Here is a 25,681-nt window from a genome sequence, read left to right on the forward strand (position 1 = left end):
AATTTTGAGATTCTGTGATAATTGCTTCATGTTGCTGGTATTTAAAGTGCATGTGACACGAAAAAGCATGTTTATTTCATAATACACGTGGTATTTTATGCTCCTGAATGATATGGACCGCTTGGATGTTTGTGGAAGCGATCGTTATATTTATTTAGTTTTTTTAATCCCGCACCATGAAAATGAGTGACTTCCGGCTTCGGTCTTGCATTGAGGAGGAGGGCGCTGTGACGTGTACGGATGAAGGCGTCCTCTTCACTATACAGCCGTACTGTTGTGTATGAGGACTAAGGATTCAGCTGATTTTGCGGATTAATACGTTTATTTTTCGCATCACGCCAGCCAAACGGCTGCAGAAAAATCTTGCTGTATGAGGGAGAGGCGTGTGCGCCTTTTTGGAGTTTCGAAAGGTTCCCATTCACCGTGGATATTGGACAAAACAAGCCCTACTACTGTGGGACCATTGGACTTACGAGGAAGTGAGTAAACATCTTGTTTTGTATTATGTCAAATACGAATACAGGGATTACAAAGTAAACACTACAAACTTTCTTTAAATAAAGGACTACTTACGTTTGATCATTGATAGGCATGTAAAAAGCTCTCCTCATGCACATTAGCTGCACGTCAGCCGCCCTCCTCCGGGGAACGAGCTGTAAATTTCTCTCCTCCGGGCGGTTTGACGATCCGCGAAGACAATCGACAACCCAGTCGTCATGTCAAATAATCCGGGCTAGTTATGTGTGATTTTCCGCTTCGAAGACTTTGAAACATCACTCGGTTCGCGTTAGCGTGTCAGCTAGCTGTCACGCCTCGTGATTTGTTTACATTCTCCGAAGCCGGGTAAGGGAAATGACATATGTCCGATTTAGGCGTCATAAAATATCGTTCGGGAGGTGCGACAGTAAAGGTGAAGTCGACAGTTTTGAGCATTATGGAGTAATTTTGCCATGTCGTCCTGAATAAGTGCATTTTTATTATTTCATATTCCATTTAGCACAAGACTGTTATTTGTCATGACCATGCCATTTATTTAGCAATTGGGGAAAATACTTGGATGAAAAGAATATCCTGTAAAAATATTGAAGTAAAGAGACAGAAACAATGACATTTTGCCGCTCTCTTCGTCGCGTTTTCCTCGTTGTGAATAGATCCCCCTCGACGGGCTGACTGGTCCTTCTCAAGCCATTTATTTAGCTATTGGGGAAAAATACTTGGATAAAAAGAATATCCTGTAAAAATATTGGAGTAGAGAGACTGAAACAATTACATTTTGCGGTTCTCTTCGTCGCGTTTATCTCGTTCTGAATAATTCCCCCTCAATGGGCTGAATAGTAAAACCGATGAGGCCATTCTCCCGCTGACGTCATCCACCTGTTGGGGACGCTAGAGCCCTATAATGGTAGGCGTGATTAAAAGACACATTTCTCGTCATCTGCACTTTGCTAAATTGTTGTATATAGTCGAATCGTCTCAAAATATGATTCTAATTCACATAATAATGCTATTTAAGACTTTTTTTTTCTCCTGTCGTATGCTTTAAGGGCTAAGCATTGTCATTTTTTCCCCTGGGGAACCTTTTGTTGACTTGTGATATTGTGAACTTTGATCCTCGCCCGGGTCCCTATATGCTGTATGATTGCTGTCGACTCTGAATAAATTGTCAACTTGTGTTTCGAAGCCTTTTCGCAGCTTTCAAAATGAAGTCAGTACAAGGGGTTAAGACTAAGGTGAACGCGCAGAGTTTGGCCTTTTGGCCGTGTTTGACCGTGTGTTTGGCTCGGGTCGTTGGATTTTCGCCAGCGTAGGTCTGGCGGTTCGGCTGTAGTGATTCCGGAAATCTGGCTAAAAGGTCAGATTCCTTCAACAACAATGGACATCCAATTCATTTAAACTCGGTTCCTTGAGTGATCATAAATCAGTGGCATTGCCGGCGCAAGACGTCCGATCCATTTTGACGTAACAAGGTCCCGATAATGTCCCTAAAATTAATCACCAAGGCAAACGTATAGCACGACTAAATTAACTTACGAGCTTAGCCGCGTCTCACGCTAAACTCGTAACTCGAGCTAAACCGTTTGACAATGTTGCTCCGGATGATCCCGTTCCAAAAAAAAGGCTTTTTTTGGATCGCATTGGGAGAAATTAAGCTCATTTCAAAAGGCTCCGTGATTAGACATCCCGCTAATCTCTGCGTATTAAAACTCGGCAGAGTCCAAATCCACTTACTGCCGAATGTTTTGAGGTCGCGCGCCGAGCACAAAATGAGAATACGGCGTCGACGGGGGTTATAAATAGGTCGTTTTGCCTCAAATTTAGACTGTTAAAAGGCACGCGACCTTGAAACACGCCCTTGAACGTGCCGTACTGTACACGGAGAAGCCGCTGCGTAGACACCGTACGCGCTTAATTGTGTTCTAACTCATTTATATGCAGGGAAAGGAATGTCCGTCTTGGTCTGCCGTGTCCCTTGAAGGAACGCCGAACTAATCCACTCAGACACGCTAGCTGAAAATATCTCGTTGATGCTTTTTTTCTCTCCTTTTTTACTCGGTAAGTCACTGTGGAGGAAATCATCGAGTAGAACAAGACCGGGTGATATCCAAGAACTACACTGTCGGCTCAGACTAGATGAAAATATGCTTTCTAGAAGGAGAAATATGTAATAAAATGGTCAAAAAATTAGCAGTGGGCATAACAATCAGTCCAAGGTGTGACTCCTTCAATCAGGATCATAAAGTAGTCCAGCAATGTTCCATGTTTAGGAAGATCCTTATCAACGTTAGCAAACAACAGTACACAAAAAATATGCCATAACAATCAATCCTAAAGTAATACTCCTTACGCCAGTGAAGGAAAAACGCTGCACTAATTGCTTGCAGTCAAAAAAAATATGCATTTCAAATAGACAAACACGTGTTCAAACAGTAAAAAAAAAATGTAGACAAGGAATTGGCATAACAATCAATCCTCAAGTAATAATTCTGAAGCCACTGTAGAGAGTTTACAGAGTGGTACATCAATGACAAACTGTATGTTTAATAATATCCTTACCTCCATCCATTATATAGCACTGGACTAGGAATGGTCAGAACAATCAATCCTAAAGTAAAACTGAAGAAAAACACTGCCTTGAAGGCTTGTAGTAAATAAAATTAGACTTTCACATGGAGAAACAAATGTTCAAACCATCTTCCAAAAAATTCTACTGTCTTTAGTCAGCAATAGACTAGGAATTGGCATGACAATCATTCCTATTGTAATACTCCTGATGCCACCGTAGGATTATAGAGTAGAAGGGCAATGACTAACAATTTTGTCTAACAATTTTCTTACCTCCATTCAAAAATAGCAGTAAACTAGGAATGGGCATAACAATCAATCCTCAAGTAATGGTACTAACACCATTGTAAAGGAATCATAGGGTTGTACAGCAATAACGCACTATAGTTATAGTAATATCCTTACGTCCACCCACTTATAGCACTCGACAAAGAATGGGCATAACAATAAATCTGAATAATAATACTGCTTGAGCAGTGTGCCAGGATCATAGAGTAGAACCTTCACTGATTGCTGATAGTAGATAAAACATGAAGAAACACATGTTTAAACAGTCAAAAAATGTATTTCTTCTGTCTAGAGCATTGGCATAACAATCATTCCAAATACAATGCAGTTTGAGAGGTGTAATGGGGGTAATCATAGAGTAGAACATGCACTGATTGCTCATAGTAGACCAACTTCTCATAGAGAAACACATATTCTTGTAATCAGCATTAGATTAAAAATGGGTATAACAATCATTCCTAAATCACTAAGAAAAAAATTCATTGCTCATACTAGGCAAAAAAATCTGCTTTTTAGATCGATAAACACATGTTCCAGCAAGATAAAAAACGTCCCTTTGTCTAGATTGGGAATGGGCATAACAATCATTCCAAATATAATGAGCAGTGCAATGGAGGCAATCATAGAGTAGAACATGCACTGATTGCGCATAGTAGACGAACTCCTCATAGAGAAACCCATCTGCTTTTAATCAGCATTAGATTAGAAATGGGTATAACAATCATTCCCAAACCCCTAAGAACATAATTAGACAAAACCCTGCTATTTCGATCGAGAAACACACAAAAACACATGCTCCAGCTGTAAAAAACAACATATTTCCTCTGTCTAGATTGGGAATGGGCATAACAATCATTCCAAAGATAACTGTGTTGGAGAAGTACAATGCAAACATTGTGCAAGATAAAAATAGGCCTTTTACATGGGGAAAAACTTTAACTTGACTTTCCTCAGCCTAGATTCGGCATAACAATCATTCCTACAGTAATACAGTTAAATGCAGTATCATGCACTGATTGTTTATCCAATGTGACACTGTGAAACATGCTGTCAGAAAACTTGCTCGTGTCAATTATTACAGGTAAGAAATGGGCATAACAATCAATTCTGAAGTAAAATACCAAAATAACAGAGCAGGACAGCAATGAAACATGTTTCACAATATCCTTATTCCATGAATGGACAATACTAGACTAGGAGTGGGCATAACAATCCAGGGAGGCAGAGGGATCATAGGGTGCAACATGCATTGATTGCTCATAGTAGGAAAAAAATATGCATTTTCATGGAAAAACCCATCTGCTTGTAATCAGCATTAGATTTTAAATACATGGATAAATACAACAGCTCAAACAGTAACTAAAACATTTACATTGTCGATAACTAGCAGTAGGTAAGAAATGGGCATAACAATCAATACAAAAGTAAAAATCTTCAAACCAAAAGGAAGAAATATCAGCGCAGGACAGCAATGAAACAGGCTTCACAATATCCTTACTTAAATGAATCCATGCATCAAAACAAGAGTCGACTAGGAGTGGGCATAACAATCTACCATAAAGCAATAATCCCTAACTACTGGAGAGGGATCATAGAGTAGAGCATGCACTGGTTGCTCATAATAGACAAAAAATGTGTTTTCGTGGAGACACGACACATCTGCTTATATTCAGCATTAGATCAGGATTGGGCATAACAATCATTAACAATACTGAGAACATCTAAGAACAGCATAAACTGCTCATACTAGACTAAAATCTGCTATGTGCATGGACAAACACATGTTCAAACAGTAACTAAAACGTTTACTTTGTCCATAACAAGCTGTAGACAAGAAATAGGCATAACAATCCATCCTATAGCACGATATAACGACAACTAGCCAAGTAACATTAGAACACTTAATTTTTTCCTGCCCAAAACGGCAGTTGAGCAGTTGCTTACTGTCCCACCGAGAGTGTGAGAATTCACGCTCTCCGGCCATTTTTCATGCTAGTTGTACTCCTATTATATGTACGTCCCCTAATATGCTGTCTTGTCTGTTGAATTAGATGCTGCTCGCTAGCGCGCGCTCCCAGGTGTGCTCTTTGCGATGATGATGGTGCATTCTCCTCGCTTCTCTTGCCATCCATTAGCGTTAGCATCCCCCGACGTTAACGTACAAGCGCTATCACTCCTCGCAGCTATTAATGGTCTCCTTTTTAGCCTCTGTTCAGTCTTATCCTCCGGCGCTTTTGTTAGTTGGCCGCCTTAGCGCACCTGACCAAAGCAACGCCGTTCGAGTTTTTATTATATCCTTGACGTGCAGGTCAAGATCTACTTTGAAGTCATGACTTCAAAATAAAACGAGATGATGGTCGAATTAAATAAGGAAAAAAGCAAAAAAAAAATTTAACAGCTGGTACCAAAAGCATACTTTTATTTTGAAGCTTTTACACACAATCAAGTGTTGCTGAGCAGACCGAGTGGCTTGTTTTTATCCTTTTAGTAGTACAGTAATTTGTATGTACTTATTTCAGTTTGTATGTAAAACTATTGTTACTTTAAAATGTATTTTTGTTGTTGTTCAAGGTACCTCAAGAACAGATAAAGAGATTATCAGCAAACTATCAAGATATGTATATAATATTGGAAGAGGCGATGACATTTTGAGATCGTGAGGTCAAAGGTCACAGAGGTCAGAAAAAGAATTCTGCAATAACTCAAGAACAAAGGGATTATTAGCCAACTTGTAGCATATGTTTGTAATGTGAACTGGAAGAGGTGATGAAATTTTGAGGTTGTGAGGTCAAAGGTCACAGAGGTCAGAAAATTAATTTCACAACAACTCAAGAATGAAGAAAGGGATTTTTTAGCAAACTATCAAAATATGTTTGTTATATGACTTGGAAGAGGTTATGAAATTTTGAGGTTGCGAGGTCAAAGTTCACAAAAGGAAGTTCCCAATAACAAATAAAGGGATTACTAGCCAACTTGTAGGATATGTTTGTAATATGAACTGGCAGAGGTGATGAAATTTTGAGGTTGTGTGGTCAAAGGTCACAGAGGTCAGAAAAATAATTTTGCAAGAACTCAAGAAGAAGAAAGGGATTTTTTTTAGCAAACTATCAAGATATGTTTGTAATATGAAATGGAAGACGTAATGAAATTTCTAAGTCACGAGGTCAAAGGTCACAGAGGTCAGAAAAGGAATTTCACAACAACTCAAGAATGAAGAAAGGGATTTTTTAGCAAACTATCAAAAGATGTTTGTTATATGACTTGGAAGAGGTTAGGAAATTTTGAGGTTGCGATGTCAAAATTCACAAAAGGAATTTCCCAATAACAAACAAAGGGATTATTAGCCAACTTGTAGGATATGTTTGTAATATGAACTGGTAGAGGTGATGAAATTTTGAGGTTGTGTGGTCAAAGGTCACAGAGGTCAGAGAAAGAATTTTGCAAGAACTCAAGAAGAAGGGATTTTTTTTAGCAAACTCAAGATATGTTTGTAATATGAAATGGAAGACGTAATGAAATTTTGAAGTAATGAGGTCAAAGGTCACAGAGGTCAGAAAAGGAATTTCGCAAGAACGCATTAATGAAGAAATGTTTTTTTAGCACATTATCAAGTTATGTTCATAATATGAAATGGAAGACGTAATGAAATTTTGAGGTCATAAGGTCAAAGGTCATAGATGTGAGAAAAGGCATCTATTGCAATAACTTGTAATGTGTATTTTTGCTTCATAATTTGGTTTAGTAAGAGTTTTTGGAATGAGGTAATCACAAAAACCAACACTCCATTAAACCCTAAATGTTTTTGAATTAATGCTTTTGTTTGGTAAAAAAAATTCATTTATGAATTATTTGTTTAGGTTTTTAATTAATCTTTTTACTCCCTTTTTTTACTCCCTTATTGATAGACTTAAAAAAATATCTATTTTTTAAAACTTGTATTATTCATGTTTTTTCTTTTTGTCAACCCATTTATTGTAAGGTGTGCGTTCCCAGTGTGGTAGCCCGCCATTGATAAATGAACCATAAACAGACTATTGACACGTTAAAAAATGACTTCCCATTTCACTGAGTCGAGTTGAAGCGTAACGTTTGACGTCTCTTTGAAACGTTTTTTTGATAAACGCGCTGCTTTGTCGGAAAAATGCTTGCTGTGCAACATTCAGGGACGAGTCATCGCCTCACTTTTTTTTTCTTGGCATCGCACTCCGACGCATCCGCCCATCAACAAACGACGACGTGTGATGTGGTTGTTAGTATGGGTCGACCAATATGGGTTTTTCAAATGCCCATATTTGAAAACAAGTTCAGTCGATTGCCGATTCTGTAAGTCGATTTTGTAAACTGATATTTAATTGAAGTCAATATACTCTTTTTAAGCAATAGATCATATAGGCATTTTTTAAAAAAGCTTCAACAGCTTCAAATTTATAATGATGACCTGATATTTTTGGATTAATTCAGTCTAGTGCTACCAAACCAGCGAACGCAGCACTTCTTTTTATGATTATACACACTCAGCGAGAAGTTGTAACGCGTGACCGGTAGGATTCGTGTAAAAAAGTAACAAAATAAGGGAGCAGGCTTCCTCTTATGCACTTTTATTAAAAAAATGAATAAATAAATCCTTCTCGACCACTTGTTACTCGGGAGCTTAGCTGCTCGCACACACGCGTTTGCAGATGAACTCCAACAAAAAGTGAGCAATAACAGAAGAAGAAACCATTCAATATAAATAAAGCAGCGCCACCGTATAGTGGATGTCGCGAGGAACATGATTTACAGAGGTGACCGTTACAAACTGTACATTATTTTCAAATAATTAAACCCACCAGGACGTCACGAAGAGATGTAAGCAAGTGAGAGTTTAAGAGGATGCTCGCCATGCTAATGGTAATGTTAACGCAAATGCTACGCTAATGCTAGAAGTTACATTTCGAGCAGGGGTCGCGTTAACCGAATATTTTCCGTCGTTGACTGGTTTTTTAAAACGGTGACGGAAAAAATTGAAGTCCATCTGTTGTTTTGACAGGTAGCAATTCACACCCCAGAACACAGGGTGGCGAGTGAGCATGTTAATTAGCTATTGTCTCTCTTGATGCATGACGTCGTTGGCTTTACTCGTAAAAATGTCAAGGCAACTGAGTGTTTGCCTGGCACAGCCAGGCTGTTCTCCCTGTATTTTTCAAACACTGAGAGAAAAGTCTGGGACCCAGCCCATTAACGGCCTCTCGAGTAGGTACAAAATCAATCAACAAATCAGATTTGTTTATTTGCGTGACGTGTTCTTCACGAGCAACGTCACTCTTGCGCACCGAAAGTCGTCTCTACAAGAACACGGATGGCGAACGGGAGAGCCGAGAATATGTTCCAATCCGCGGTAAATTCCGTTTTAAATGAGCTAAAACACATCGACCAGAGTCATTGACAACAGTCTGTCTCGCGCTAGCCATGTTGAATAAACTCCGCTCTCCTCGTAAGTTTACTTCCGCGCGCAAGTCCCACGTCCTGCCCACGTCGCTTTGCTAACGGCACGTCTGCCCGTCGCTGACTGGTGCACTCCGATGTCTGTTTGCCTCTTGTTAAGCTTGTTCGGACAGAATATTCATTAAAAATGAATGAAAACTAAATATTATTGAATATGTCATTATTATCATTTTAAAAATGTAAGTGACAGGTAAAATTAGATTATGACCGGATTTTTATGACACTGTCAGTCAAAATGAAAGACAACGAAAAAGTCTAGCGCAACCTCTGATTTCGAGTGAAAGGGTCACTCAGTAAACACATTAAAAGGCAAAAGCAACATTGCATATTCTTTCATGCAAGATAAAAAAAAAAAATTACATATTATATTTACAAAGCAGGGTAGCCTGAAGCTTCCTGTAGCAGCCTGCCTTCAAGCTGCTGCGGGGTCCTTCCGGGGTCCGACTGTCCGTCAGCGGCGGCCACAGTTGCCTACACAAATGCCTGATCAAAATCCTTTTTTATCGGCGCATTTTTTTGTTTGCTAATCGGCTAATCGCCAATGTTGGACAAAAGTCCATGTATCGGCCCGATATATCGGTCGACCTCTATCTGATGTACCGTATCGGCCCGAATATGAGACGGTGTTTTTTGCATTGAAATAAGACTGAAAAAGAGGGGGTCGCCCTATATTTGCGGTCTAGACATTAATCCATTCACGAAGTCAGATGGCGCCAGATATCATTGAGTGATGTTCTGTAATGACAGATCTCAGCTACTCTCAAGGTTAACCAGTTTGCATTGTTTTATTGCAATGTTTTTCCTTATTCAGATTTCTTTCAAGACTACAGTTACAGTTAGACTTCACTTTGATGGTTAATGCAGTTATTGCAATTTTATTGTTTTGTCAAAATAGATTGGTTTATTTACATTTCAAAAACCAGAAGCCAATCATTTACGAATGTGATTGCACTTTAGTTTTCATATTTAAATGTTCAGCTATTAAGATTTGAATGAGACAAAATAACATGCTTTTTCTCTCAAATATATTATAATTAGGGTTGTTCCGATCATGTTTTTTTGCTCCCGATCCGATCCCGATCGTTTTAGTTTGAGTATCTGCCGATATTTCCCGATCCGATTGCTTTTTTTTTGCTCCCGATTCAATTCCAATCATTCCCGATAATTTTTCCCGATCATATACATTTTGGCAATGCATTAAGAAAAAAATGAATAAAACCCGGACGAATATATACATTCAACATACAGTACATAAGTACTGTATTTGTTTATTATGACAATAAATCCTCAAGATGGCATTTACATTATTAACATTCTTTCTGTGAGAAGGATCCACAGATAGAAAGACTTGTAATTCTTAAAGGATAAATGTGACTTTGTATATTGTGACTCAATATTGCCATCTAGTGTATTTGTTGAGCTTTCAATAAATGATACTGTAGCCATGCCCAAATGCATGATGGGAAGAGCAACCATGACTGTGCGTAGTGCTACCAATTGATATGTTCTCTGCTTTGGTAAATAACATAGGGTATTAAGAAAAGATCAATAACTACCTTGCTTCCCACATTATTTCTAATCGTGGGGAGAGGGATTGTAAGGCTTTAGCCAATTAAAAAAAGGCTCCAAAGGCTGCCAAAATTCACTCTACTCATTTTACGCTGCCATTTTGCTCTATATAGGTAATATGGCGCCATTACAGAATGAGCGCGACAATGCGTGAGTGGGTCAGGCAGCACATGCATTAACTGCGTTAAATATTTTAACGTGATACATTTTTTAAAAATTAATTACCGCCGTTATCGGGATAGATTTGATAACCCTATCTTAAGCCTAAACTAAAGACAAAGACTCTGGATGAGTGTAACATATTATGTCTGTAACGTTAAATACAATTAGAAAACGATTTAATTAAAAATATATATATATATTAAAAAAAGGCATGTCCGATATGTTTTTGCCAATTCCGATACTTTGAAAATGACATGATCGGATCCGATCGATCGGCATCTCTAATTATAATCATTTGTTTCGAACGTACTGTAATTATTTTCTGTATAAAAATTAATTTGGTGTTCAAAAAGTCTTTTTTCAAACTTGAGTCTTGAAAAAGGGGGTCATCTTTTACTCAGAGCCGTCTCATATTCGGGCCAATACGGTATTTTTAATGATCTCGCGCTCTCATTTTTACCTCAATTTTTTAAAATAAAGGGACTAGCTGCCATTCTATTTTAAAAGCTCTTTTCTACAATATTCTGATTTTCCATAGAAAAAAGTATCTGCTGATTTCATAACCTTCAATAATTGAATTTCCAATAAGACAAAAAAACATAAATTCATTTTTCGGGGGGGTTTAGTCCGTGTTTAATTAGGATGCTAGCCCGTGTAGCAATGCACCAAAAGACCCATCGCCATGGCAACAACCTCACCTGACCCCACACAGTAATGACCGACAAACACCCCATTAGCCATCCAGAACACCTTCTTACGAAATCTCACCAAACATTAAATTTACCCTTTAAAAAAGGAAAACAAAAAGTCATCATAATGCGGGAATTAAATACTATATGTTTTTCATTCACTGCTACATTTTGACTGACATGTATTATACTTTCATATTGCCTCAATTGGCTTGTTAGCGTGTTTACAGCGCTTTCTGTTCTGGCTACATTTGTCGCATGCACGCTTTGTACAACTTGGCTGGTGAGGCGGATTTATTGACTTTGTAGTATGGGCTGTTTGTTCAGCGTGTGTGTGTGCGTTGCGTATGTGTGTGTACGTGGGCCCAGTTGGCAGCTGGAGCGACTGCATCACTCCCATTCTCCGTCATCAGCAAGCTGTCGGTGATTCTATTTCCTCTCATGGGTGAAGTCTAAATGGGGAACGGGATGTTTTTCAGCATTAGTTGACGACTTCAACTCTTAAATAATCGGTGGGAAACTACGCTAGGTGAAAAGCTAGCGAGCTAACCTATAACGTGACACGGGAAATGAAAACGATGACTCAAATGGTAGCGTTTACTCGGTAGTGACGTTAAAAGATCCATGACGAGTTTCCTTTTCATGATATTTATATTCGTTCAACTAAAAACGTAAAAGTAGAAGGTGCAGCTTGTATATTATTACATTAAAAACTTGGGGTTTAAATTTCTCATGTTAAAGCATTCAAATTTACCACATTAAAATGTGCAGTTAATCATGTTACACTCATCACAAGTTAGTAAGATACGTCGTGAAAGTTAGCAAGTTACATTGTGAAAGTTAGCAAGTCACGGCATGAAAGTTAACAAGATACGTCGTGAAAGTTAACAAGATACGTTGTGAAAGTTAGCAAGTTACATTGTGAAAGTTAGCAAGTCACGGCGTGAAAGTTAACAAGATACATCGCGAAAGTTAGCAAGTTACATTGTGAAGGTTAGTAAGTCACGGCGTGAAAGTTGGCAAGTTACTTTGTGAAAGTTAGCAAGTTACACTGTGACATTTAGCAAATTAACTCATGAAATTTAGCAAGTAACATCGTTAAGATTAGCAAGTTACGCCGTGAAAGTCAGCAAGTTACCTCGTGAAAGTCAACAAGTCGAGAAAGTCAGCAAGATACGTCGTGAAAGTTAGAAAGTTTCTTCGGAAAAGTTACCAAGTTACATCGGGAAAGTTAGCAAGTCATGAAATTTAACAATGTACGTCATAAAGTCAGCAAGTTACGTCGTGAAAGTCAGTAAGTTAAGTCGAGAAAGTTAGCAATTTACGTCGTGAAAGTTAGCTAGTTCCTTTGGAAAAGTTACCAAGTTACATCGAAAAAGCAAGTCATGAAATTTAGCAATCTAAGTCATAAAGTTAGCAAGTTATTTTGTGAAAGTTACGTCGTGAAAATCAGCAAGTTATGTCGTGAAGGTCGGTAAATTACGTCGTGAAGGTCGGCAAATTACGTCGTGAAGGTCAGCAAGTTACGTCGTGAAGGTCAGCAAGTTACGTCGTGAAGGTTGGCAAGTTACGTCGTGAGGGTCGGCAAGTTATGCCGTGAAGTCTAGCAAGTTACGTCGTGGAGGTCAGCAAGTTGTCGTGAAAGCAAATTACGTTGAGAAAGTCAGCAAGTCACGTTGTGAAAGTTAGCAAGTCGAGAAAGTTACCAAGTTAAGTCGAGATATTTAGCAAGTTACAACGTGAAAGTTAACAAGTCCTGTCGTAAATGTTAGCAAGTTACGTCGAGAAAGTTAGCAAGTTACGCCATGAAGGTCAGCACGTTACGTCGTAAAAGCAAATTACGTCGTGAAAATCAGCAAGTCACGTTGTGAAAGTTAGCAAATCGAGAAAGTTAGCAAGTCGAGAAAATTTAGCAAGTTACATCGTGAAAGTTAGCAAGTTACGTCAAGAAAGTTAACAAGTTGTGAAATTTAACAAGTTACGCTATGAAATTTAGCACGTTATGTCGTGAAAGTCACCAAATTACGTCGTGAAAGTCAGCAAATTACGTCATGAAAGTCAGCAAATTACGTTGAGAAAGTCAGCAAGTCACGTTGTGAAAGTTACCAAGTCGAGAAAGTTAACAAGTTAAGTCAAGAAATTTAGCAAGTTACATCGTGAAAGTTAGCAAGTCCTGTTGTAAATGTTAGCAAGTTACGTCGAGAAAGTTAGCAAGTTAAGTCGTGAAATTTAGCAAGTTACGCCATGAAATTTAGCAAGTTACGTCGTGAAAGTTAGCAAGTTGCATTGCGACAGTTAGCAAATTAAGTCATGAAAATTAGCAAGTTACATTGTGAGGATTAGCAAGTTACCTCGTGAAAGTCAACAAGTTATGTCGTGAAAGTCAACAAGTTGTGAAAGTTAGCAAGATTTTTTGAAAAAGTTAGCAAGTTGAGAAAGTTAGCAAGTCGTAAATGTTAGCAAGTTACGTCGTGAAAGCAAGTTAAGTCGTGAAATTGACCAAGTAACGTCGTGAAATTTAGCAAGTTACGTTGTGAAATTTAGCAAATTACGTCGTGAAAGTTAGCAAGTTATGTTGTGATAGTCAGCGAGTTTTATCGTAAAAGTTACATCATAAAAGATACCAAGTTACATCATGAAAGTTAGCAAGTCACACTGTGAAAGTTAGCATGTAAAAACATGAATGTTAGCACGTTAAAATGCAAAAGTGCATTAAAGATGCGAGAGTTATCATGTCAAATGGTAAATTATGTTAAACTTTGCAGTTTCTTAAGTTAAAATATGAACGCTATGATGTTACATCGTGAAACCAAGCACGTTAAAACCTAAAAGTTAGCATGTTACATTGTGAAAGTTAGCATAAATAGACAAGAAATGGGCATAACAATTCATGCTAAAGTAAAAGCAAAACACAACACAGGAATACCAGAGCATGACAGCACCGAGACCTGTTTGAAATACTTCCTTGAATCCATGCATCAGAAATAGTACCTAGCCTAGAAACGTGCATAACTGTCCTTCCTTTAGACTCAACTTCCAAGTCAATTTAGTTCTCCAATGGCAAAGTTGAGATAAAAGGAGCGCAAGGTTGACTTGGCTGCGCGCTGCCCTACATTTCAATAAATGGGCCAGCTCGCGCTCGCCCTTCAATAGTAAAGCCCGCCAGCAAGACACGGGACACGCGGCCCAAATAAAAGCGCTCTCTTAACTCCGTACGCGGCCAATTTTCACCTTCTTAATTTCTCAGCGAGCGCTAACAGCATGCCTGGAGCCGCATCGCTAATGCTAAGGCTAGGAAAAGCCATTATCGGGGGTAGAATAACAAGAGTTGTTTTCAAAAATAGCGATTTTACAGTGACCAAACTATAAGGTTTTTTATGATCTAACTCATTGGCTGCTATTGACGGTGCTAGACGTCCAAACCACTGTCACTGCCGCCCTCCCGCTTCAAACGGATTGGACGTCTACTCCAGATAAACGCATTGGTCATATGAGGTGAACACACACACACTTGTGAGTGTGAGTGCCATGCTTATAAGCCCATCTGCGCTTAATATTCTCGCTGTCTGCCGTCCTCGACTAGAGTGCAGCGTCAAGGCGACGGCGACAATCAGCTCTTTAATCACGGCGGCTAAATTTAGAAAGCAAAACAGACTTCGGCCAAGGCGACGACCTCCAAAAGTCAGATGGTCGGAACGGTGATAAAAATGCGGCTAAGGGTTGACGGGGGCTATTTTTTAAAAAGCGGGTAGTTTGGTCGGCCAATGGGATGCTGCGTAGTGGTTGTGTCATTTGTTGCTAGGAGGAATTCAAAAAGAAAAGTTAATAAAAGTCACGGTTAATAGTTGACGTGACTTGTGAGGTTTTTTTATGCTTTGCTGATTTTTGGGAAGTGATTGAACATGTTTCGGTGCCGTTGACGGCAGTAGATGTCCGATCCATTTGGACAAGGAGGGGTGGCAGTGATTGAATGAAACATACAAAAAAAATTAATTTTTCAATTAAAAATGTATATATATATATATATATATATTTTTTTTTTTTTTAAAACTGTACGGTAATAATTTCTTTTTCGTTTTTTTTTTTATGTCTACTTGTTGCCAACTTCTCCTAGTCCAAATGGATTGGACGTGTATGGAGGTCAATGGCATTAAAACATTATTTTTTAATTGGAAAAAAAATATATTGAAATTAACTAATTTAAGCCATAGCAACTAAATATCGTAAAAAACACCCACACAAAAATTAAATTCTTCCTAGCGACAAGTGACAAAACAACCACAGAGCATGTCATTGGACAACCAAACAGTGGCGTTGATTTTTTTTTTTTTTAAATGTAATTTAAAAAAATATATATTTTAAAGTATTTTTCATACTCAAACTTACACTTAAATAAAATATTTTATAATGTATTTATTCATGTATTTTTTTTGCCAAATAACGGACGTTTTTAAAATACATTTTACTAACTACCACAACACATAACCTCACCAGTCCAAATGGATTGAACGCCAATCACTGTCAATGGCATTAACACATTTCTTTAAATTCTAAAAAAATAATATATACGTAAAAAAAACTGACTCATTTAAGCCATATCAACTAATTATCGTAAAAAAGCATGCACACAAAAATGTGTTTTTAATCTAAAATTCTTCCTAGCAACAAGCAACAAAACAACCACACAGCATGTCATTGGACAACCAAACAGTGTCGTTGATTTATTTTATTTTTCAAAAACTGCAATTAGAATACATATTTTTTAAAGTACATTTCTTACTTAAATTAATAATTCAATAAAATATTTTGTAATTTATTTATTCATTCATTATAAATTTTTTTGCCATGAAAAGGTGTTTTAATATACATTTTACCAACTACCACAACACATAACCTCACCAGTCCAAATGGATTGGAGGCCTATCACTGTCAATGGCATTGAAACATTTTAAATCATCTTACAAAAAAAATAATACATCACATTTTTTTCAAGCAAAAAACTTAATTTATTTTTTATTTTTTATTATTTTAATTTTGAATTGAAAAATATCATTTTTAAAACTGCATAATTTGTTTTCTTTTAATAGAAATTTCATATATATATATATATATATATATATATATATATAAATATGAAATAAATATATGTTGCTAACTACTCCTAATTTAAATGGATCGGACGTCGATCGCTGTCAATGGCAGTGATACATTTTTTTTTAATTATAAAAAAAATTGTATTGAATAAAATTGACTCACTGAGGCCAGGTCAACTTTTCTTTTCAACTCTTCCTAGCAACAAACGACAAAGCAACCAGACGGCATGCCATTGGACAACCAAAGAGTCGGGCTGGTTTATATTTTTATTTATTTTAATTCTAAACTATTTTAATTTTTTTAAAAGTACATTTCTTACTTAAACTTACTTCTAATTCAATAAAATATTTTATAATGTGTTTATTCATGTTTTTTTTTGCCATTAAAGCCTGTTTTGATTTACATTTTACCAACCAATTATTTTTATTTATTAATATCATTTTAAAAAACTGTATAGTTTGTTTTCTTTTGATAGAATTTTTTTTTTTTTTTTTTTAATGGTCACTTGTTGCCAACTGCTCCTAATTCAAATGGCTTAGACGTCAATCACTGTCAATGGCATTGAAACATTTTTTTAAACTATTATATAAAAAAAAAAAAAAATTAAATAATTTTTCTAAGCAAAACAATTCATAATTTATTTTTTATTATTTTTTTGAATCGTCACTCACTGCCAGCTACTCCCACTCCAAATGAATTGGACATCTATATCCGTCAACGGCATCTGACGCACTAATAATCATCTCAGGTATCGTCAGCTAATAGCGCGAATCTTGCGACTTCATTAGCGGCGAAAATCACAGTCAAGCGCTGACAGGAGTCACGTCTCATTACTCGCTTTTATCTTCACCTCCACAATCAATTAGCCACTTTCCCAGCATGCACGGCGGCGGCCCCCACTGCGTGTTTTTCTTTTTTTTGCTTTTTTCTGACAGCGCGCTCCCGTCTTTTAATCCCGACGGCGGGAAGGACGGCTTCATCGGCTCCGAGCTAAATTAGCGAGAGAAGTTTGCGGGGAAATCCCTGGCGGAAGGAGCTGGCTCGCTTCTTTTCTTCGCTGGCAATTTGTCACAATTGGCCGGAAACGCGGAATAATTGGCAATTATTGCAATTTCGCCACGAGAGGTTCGCTAGGCGGCTCTCCTGTAAGCACAGCGGGTTGCAATTTCACACCAAATAAACAGCACGTCGCTTCAAAAAGTCGTTTAAATGACACGGAATGCTTGAAGCGATTGGAAAAAGGCCATTTCTGGCTCTCCCGTGGGTCACTTTCTGTTAATTTTGGTTGGTTTTCGGTTCATTTCCTCGTTAGCTTGTTTGGTGCCGATGACGGCGCTAGATGAACGTCCATTCTAGCACTGAAGCACGAGCCATCCTCCCAGTTTGACTGAATTTGACGTCTATCGTTGTCAATGGCAGGTAATTCGCTTTTAATTTAGCGACGTATGCTATATTTCGGGGCATTCTGGGTAATTTCCTGCACATTTTGGATCACTTCTTGTAGATTTTTAGGGCATTTAAGAGTCACTTCCTGTTCATTAGTCACTTCCTGTTGATTTTAGGTCCTTTTCCAATGATTTCAAGCATTACCATGGCACTTCCTGTCCATTTTGGGTAACTTCCTGTTGATTTAGGGGCATTTAGGGACTTTTGTTATGCAATTTAGCCAATTGTTACATTGTTGCATGAGGCTAATTCACGTAGCAAAAGTCTGCTTGCGTAAATGCTATAGCCTATAATGCCAATGTTTACAACAATTGGCTAAATTGCATAGGAAAGGTCTGCTAGCTTAAATGCAATATAATGCAATAATGTAAAACTTGCATAGCAAAAGTCCGCTAGCTTAAATGCTATATAATGCTAATGTTTACAACAATAAGCTAACTTGCACAGCAAAAGTCAGCTAGCTTGAATGCTATATAATGCTAATGTTACAACAGTTGGCTAACTTGCATAGCAAAAGTTGGCTAGCTCAAATGCTATATAATGCTAATGTTTACCGCAATTGACCAACTTGCATAGCAAAAGTACAGTAGATTAAATGCTATATAATGCTAATAGTTACAACAATTGGCTAACTTGCATAGCAAAAGTACACTAGATTAAATGCTATATAATGCTAATAGTTACAACAATTGGCTAACTTGCATAGCAAAAATCCACTAGCTTAAATGCTATATCATGCTTATGTTACAACAGTTGGCTAACTTGCACAGCAAAAGTTTGCTAGCTTAATTGCTATATAATGCTAATGTTTACCGCAATTGGCCTTTTTGCATAGCACACGTCCGCTAGCTTAAATGCTATATCATGCTCATGTTTACAACAATTAGCTAACTTGTATGGCAAAAGTCCGCAAGCTTAAATGCTATATACTGTAATGCAATAATGCAAAAACTAGCATAGCAAAAGTCAGCTATCTTAAATGCTATGCAATGGTAATGTTTACAACAACTGGCTAACTTGCATAGCAAAAGTCTGCTAGCTTAAACGGTATATAATGCTAATGTTTACAGCAATTGGTTAACTTGCATAGCAAAAATCTGCTATATAATGCTAACGTTTACCAGATTGTTCTATTTGAGGACATTTATTTTATTTCTATCGATGTCTCTTTAGGGGCTCCGTAGTTTTTGTCAGATTTGTTTTTTTGCCTTTTATTTATATATACCTTTTGGGCTCTATGCTATGCTGAGTAAACGGACAGGAAAAAAATATTAGTATTATATGTGGAGAGCTTTGCTTAGCAAAGCATCCCCACGATTAGATGGAGAGGCGGACATTTTAGGTGCTTTACCATCTGTTCTGACTCAATTGGATGGACTATCTCCGTCGACCGGTCGTGTCAGGGTCAAAAGATGCTGCTGTAAGCTTAGCTCAACCAGAGTTCAACCCAAAGCTAACAAGGCGATATGGAGATTATTAGCCGGGAGACCAACGTCACACCAAGCGGGCAAAGATATGATGGGAGGATTAAGCCAGTGGACACAGGATTAGATGCACCCACACAAGAAAATGCAGTGTTGCCATGGTACGGAAAAAAACGGGTGGCAAAATGGCACACAAGGTAAATGAAAACAGTATTGCCTTGAGATACAAGTGTCTTGAATTAAAAGTCTTTTGGGATAAAGGCCACCTAGAGATACAAATGTTTTTTAAACGAGAGTCACCCAAAAATACAAATGTCTTGACATAAAGGTTTTTATTTTTAGATGAGAGTTGCCTTGAGATACAAATGTCTGAAAGGTTTTGGAAAATATGCATCGCCTTGATGGACGAGTTTCCAGAGTGATGTCTGTACTTTTGAATTTTCTTCGATTTGAAGCACTTTGAAATAAGAGCATCTTGAGTTACGTGGTTTTCAAGATATGAGCAACCTTCAGATACATCTATTGACTTACAACTTTTTTTGCGAGTCACCTTGACATACAAGCCTCATGGCTTACGAGATTTTCGAGATATGGGACCCCTTGAGATATGAGAATCTTGATTGATGAGTTTTTTGCAATTTAGCAACCTTGAGATGTGAGCGTCTTGGCTTTGGGTTTGTCTGAAATTGGAGCAGCTTTGAGATACAAGTATCTCAGCATAGAGGTTTTTCAAGATATGAGGCACCTTGCGATAAGAAAATTTGAACTTTCAATCCTTTTTTTTTTTTTTTTTTTTTTTTGTAGATTTGAGCAACCTTGAGATACAAATGTCTTAACTTAAGTGTTTTGGGAAATATGTGTCGCATTGAAAAGACTGATGTCTTAACTTTTGAATGTTCTTAGATTCTATCTGCTTTAACATAAGAGCATTTTGTTTTTTGTGTTTTTCAGGATATGAACAACCTTGAGATAAGGTTTTAAATTGCAAGTGGGTTTTTTGCAAGTTACCTTGAGATGCAAGCTTCATGGCTTATGTGTTTTTCAAGATATAAGCCACCTTGCAAGTTTTTGAAATAAGAGTCACCTTGATACGAGTATCTTGGCTCACAAACATTTTGAGATATTAGAAAATGATGAGATATTTTGAGATATGAGAAAATGAGATGAGAAAATCTTGATTTATGAGGGTTTTTTAAGATATGAGCAACCTGGAGTATGAGTATCTTGGCTTGTGAGTTTTTGAAATACGAGTATTTTGAGATATGAGTCACATTGAGATGAGAGAATGTTGAGTTGTGAGTTTTTTTTAAGATATAAGCAACCTTGAAATACAAGCGTCTTGGCTTGTGAGTTTTTGAAATACGGGTCACCTTGATACGAGCATCTTGGCTGACAAACATTTTGAAATATGAGAAAAGTATGAGCTATTTTTAGATATAAGACAATGAGATTAGAAAACCTTCATTTATGAGTTTGTTTTTTGTTTTTTACATATACCTTGAGTATGCGCAACTGGGCTTTGGGGTCGAAATAGGAGCCTCCTTAAGATACATGCATTTTGACCAGTTTTCGAGATATGAGTCATTTTGCAATAGGAAAATTTTGACTTGTCTTTTTTTCTGGTATGAGCATCCTTGAGATACAAATGTCTTAACTTGAAGATTTTGGGAGATATGCGTCGCCTTGTGCGACAAGTTTCCAGACTGATGTCTTCACTTTTTAACTTTCTTATATTTGAAGTGCTTTGGGATAAGAGTGTTTTAGTTTACGTGTTTTTAAACAGATGAGCCACCTTAAGATATACTGTAATGTGAAAAGTAATGTGTAAAGTTTTTTGCGAGTTACCAACCTTAAAATATGAGCGTCTTGACTTTGGGTTTGTTCCAAATAGGAGCCACCTAGAGATACAAGCGTCTTGTCTTATGAGATTTTTCAGATATGGGCCACCTTGAGATATGAGAATCCTGATTTATGAGTTTTATGAGGTATGAGCAACCTTGAGTATCAGGGTCTTGGCTTTGGGTTTGTTCGAAATAGAAGCCACCTCGAGATACAAGCATCTCGGCTTACCAGAGAATCTTGATTTACTGTATGATATATATATTTTTTTTTAGATATGAGGAACCTTGACTATGAGCCTCTTGGCTTGCGAGTTTTGAAATGCAAGTCACCTTGATACAGGCGTCTCGACTCACATATTTTTTGAGGTATGAGATTATTCCGAGATATTTTGAGATATGAGATGCTTTGAGATCAGAGAATCTTGATCCATGAGGTTTTTTTTCTCCATATGACAAACCTTGAGTATGAGTGTCTTGGCTTTGGGTTTGTTCGAAATAGGAGCCACCTTGAGCCAACTTGAGACAAGAGAGTCTTGATTCATGAGGGTTTTTTTCTCAATATGACAAGCCTTGACTATGAGCGTCTTGGCTTTGGGTTTGTTCAAAATAGGAACCACCTTGACATCCAAGCATCTCGACTTTCCGGTTTTTCGAGATAAAAGTCACCGTGCGATAGGAAAATTTTGACTTTGGAGTATCTCAATTTTTTATATGAGATTATTATGAGATATTTTGAAATATGAGACAGTTTGAGATGAGAGAATCTTGATTTATGACTTGTTTTTTTTTTCCAGCTCTGAGGAACCTTGACTATGAGCGTGAAATACGAGTCACCATGATACAGGCATCTTGGCTCACATATTTGTTGAGATATGAGATTATTATGATATTTTGAGATATGAGATATTTTGAGATGAGAGAATCTTGATTTATGAGTTTTTTTTTTTTGCCTTGAGTATGAGCGTCTTGACTTTGGGTTTGTTCGAAATAGGAACCACCTTGACATACAAGCATTTCGGTTTACCGGTTTTTCGAGATAAAAGTCAATTTACGATGGGAAAATTTTGACTTTGGAGTATCTAAATTTTTTTTTAAGGATGAGATATGATATTATTATGAGATATTTTGAGATATGAGACGGTTTGAGATGAGAGAATCTTGATTTATGAGTTTTTTTTTTTACTTAAGAGCAAGCTTGAAATATAAGCGCCTTGGCTTGCAAGTTTTTGAAATAAAAGTCACCATGATGCAAGCATCTTGGCTCACTAATCTTTCGAGATATCAGATTATTATGATATATTTTGAGATTTGAGACACTTTGAGATTGAATCTTGATTTATGACGGGGTTTTTTTTAGATACGAGCAACCTTGAGATACAGACATTTTGATGCACATTAAATAAATAATAAATAAATAAATAAAAGTCACCTTGAAGTATAAGGTTCTTGTTTTAGGAGTTTTCAAAATACAATTCGCCTTGATTTGTAAGTGTTTTGACTTTGCTTTTTTTTTTTTTTTTTGTTTTTTTAAATACGATGCCTTGACTTCAGACTTTTCTATGTCACCTTGGGATGCAAGTGTCTTAACCTACAATTTTTGAAGTCATCTGGAAATGCTAATTATCGAAGCTACAAGTCGCCTTAAGATAGGAGTGCCATGACTTGCTAGATTTTTTAGATACGAGCCATCATTCGACCAATTTGATCACAATCTTGAACTAATCTCACTGTCATTTCCCATATATGTTTTTCTTTTTTTTTCCTATATAATTGACATGCATCTGGAAAAGCGCACATCTGTCCCCCAATAAGAGCTGGACGGAAGGCTGTAGAAGTGGGGGTGGGGGCCAAAAATGCCGAGTGTTGCAGAAGAATCAATGACATCATGTCTGTGTACTGGGTTGGGGAGGCGCACGCGCGTGTGTGTGTATGGGGGGGTTCGTAGCGTAGCGTATCGTAGTATGGTGGACTGCAGCGTGAGAACAGATGCTCACTGGGGAGTGTTGCAATACCTAATTGCATGGAGTCTTCAATGCAGCTAGGGAAAAAGATGGGAACTCAACACCCACCACACGAGCGCAATGGCGCACCGTGCTTGAAACGCTATATCGACACCCCCCCCCGTTAACTCATTAGATGCATTGACGGTGATCAACGTCCAATCCGTTTTGACTGGGAAGGAGCGAACGGATTGGACGTCAAGCGCCGCCAATGGAACTCCAAGATAAGTATTCAGAGCCGGTCATTCTAGTTTCAATGAACTGGACGTCTATTGTTGTCAATGGCAGGCAATGAGTTGACACATTTCTTGACAAGGCAACGGGTCACTTCCTGTTAATTTTGGAGTATTGGTTTATTCGGCTCTCCCATTCAAAAGGAATTGGCCGTCAATGGCAGCCAGTGAGTTAAATGGCTTTAAAATTTTTGACAGATTATTCAAATTTATGAATGAACTGCAGCATTTTCGACGGATTTATCTACCATTTAGCAATTCTTCACCGTGAATTATGTTTCAGAAATATTTACCACTAAATGAGATTAATCTGACAATTTGTTGACAGATTAATTTTAATTAAAATGAGATTAATCTCACAATTTGTCGACAGATTAATCTGAATTAATTGCAATTTTTTACCTATAAATTTTGCATGGTTTTTCCATTTTTCTGGATTTTTCTCACAGGTTTTGTGATTTTTTTTTTTGTCTTTGTCAAGGTCAGGTCAATTCTTAACTTATTGATTGCCATTGACGACGATGGACGTCCAATCCATCCCCCCAAAAAACGGCAATTCGTACGTCGCTCAAGTTATTCCAGGTGAGAAAAAGTCTTACCTCCACACCTGTCCCATCTGAAAGATGTGCAACACACTCTGCCATACCCACACGGACAGTCGGCAGCAGCGGTCCCGGCGTAGACCGGCGGCGGCTCGGCGGCTGCTCAGCCCCTGCACGGAGCCCAGCGCGCCCTCGGTGTAATCCTGCACGAACCACCTGAAGCTGAGGATCTGCACCAGAACGGAGGGCACCAGCACGAAGAAGAGAGTGACGGCCGACCAGAGAAAGTGTCGTCCGCGGTAGTAGTACGCGGCCAGCCACACGTCGCTGCACACGTCCCAGAAGAAGACGAGCAGGGCCAGCACGATCCACAAGCAATCCAGCCACAGGCGCCGGCGCTGCTCCTCGAGTCCGCCGCCGTCGGACGCCGCCTCCCCCTCCCCTTCCCTCCGCCTGGCCCGCAGGTAGCGGAGGCAGGCGCTCCGGCAGCCCCAGTAACACGACGAGGTGTTGCAGCAGTGGCAGATGTGGAAGGAGCTGCCGTTGTCGGGGCCCTCCACCACCTCGTCCAGGTCGCGCAGCTGGGCGAAGCCGCTGACGACCCCGCGGCCGTCGGACTTGGCTGCCATCTTGCCCTCTGTACGTCTCTTCCCGGACACCTGTTTTGCACCCGCGGCCCCGGAGCCATGTACGAGCCGCCGCGGCTCACCCGGGCTCCGGGCTCGGATGGCGAGCCCCGCGGACGCAGCGCATTTCCCCCCCGCCGCGTCCGCCGCTCTCGCCCGCGCCCCCGCCCACTAAATCTGCGGGTTCGAGCGCTTGGAATCCGGCCGACTGTGACGGAAGGATTTCTAAACGTTCATCGCATCGAACCCCCCTCCTCCTGCTGATGCCGCTGCTTCAGCCGACCCCCCCGCGTCCCTCCTCCAGCTGCGAGCCGCCACCGTGCGCGTCCCTCCGCTGGCCCTCACCGACGTAATTCATCCCCTACCTCTGCCCCCTCCCATACACGCACCGATTCTCCCTTTCGGCGTGGTTGCCATCTAGTGTCTTGTTCTAAGTCCCGGCGCAGCATTTAGACCAATTTACAGTGATCCCTCGTTTTTCGCGGTTAATAGGGACAGAATCTGCCACCGTAAGTGAAAATCCGCGGATTAGCACCCCCCTCCATTTTTTTTTGTGTCCAATGTATTCATTCATATAAAAAAATAAAAAAAACCTCATGAATCAAGATTCATCTCAAAGTGTCTCAAATCTCAAAATATCTTACAATAATCTCATATCTCGAAAAATTTGTTAGCCAAGATGCTCGTATCAAGGTGACTCTTATTTCAAAAACTCGCAAGCCAAGACGCTCATATCTTAATGTTGCTCATATCTTTTTAAAAAAAAAAAAAAAAACCTCGGAAGGCAAAATTTTCCAACCTCAAGCTGGTCCATATCTCGAAAATCTCATTAGACAAGGCGCTTGTATCTCAAGGTGACTTGCAGAAAAAAAACAACAACTTGTAAGTCAATAGATATATGTTCCGCATCTCTTCAAAAACACGTAAAACAAAACGCTCTTATCTCAAAACAGCTCGAATCTGAGAAAATTCAAAAGTAAAGACGTCAGTCTTGGAAACTCGTCTCTCCAGGCAACGCATATCTCCCAAAACCTTTAAGTAAAGAAATTTTTATCTCAAAGTTCAGCTTTAGCATTGAAAAGACAAACATATTATATTTTTTTCACTTCTTTCCAAAAGTATAATAATAAATAATAATAATAAATATAATAAGTACATATATACATATGGTGGAAAACACAGACGAGGCTGAAAAAGCACGTTCTGCTCTTGCACCCCTC

General features: G+C 38.6%; 1 protein-coding gene across 1 annotated transcript in view; it reads right to left on the reverse strand.

Moving 5' to 3' along the window:
- The window catches only part of xkr6b (XK, Kell blood group complex subunit-related family, member 6b), a 67,256-nt gene extending 42,561 nt beyond the window's left edge, over positions 1-24,695 (reverse strand). The window contains exon 1 of the mRNA XM_057822259.1: positions 23,893-24,695. Within this exon, the coding sequence (XP_057678242.1) occupies positions 23,893-24,464 (572 nt within the window). The 5' untranslated portion in view covers positions 24,465-24,695. The remainder of the gene's footprint in view (positions 1-23,892) is intronic.
- Positions 24,696-25,681: the final 986 nt, after the last annotated feature.

The sequence above is a fragment of the Corythoichthys intestinalis genome, chromosome 19 (assembly GCF_030265065.1).
Source record: "Corythoichthys intestinalis isolate RoL2023-P3 chromosome 19, ASM3026506v1, whole genome shotgun sequence".
Lineage (NCBI taxonomy): Eukaryota > Metazoa > Chordata > Actinopteri > Syngnathiformes > Syngnathidae > Corythoichthys > Corythoichthys intestinalis.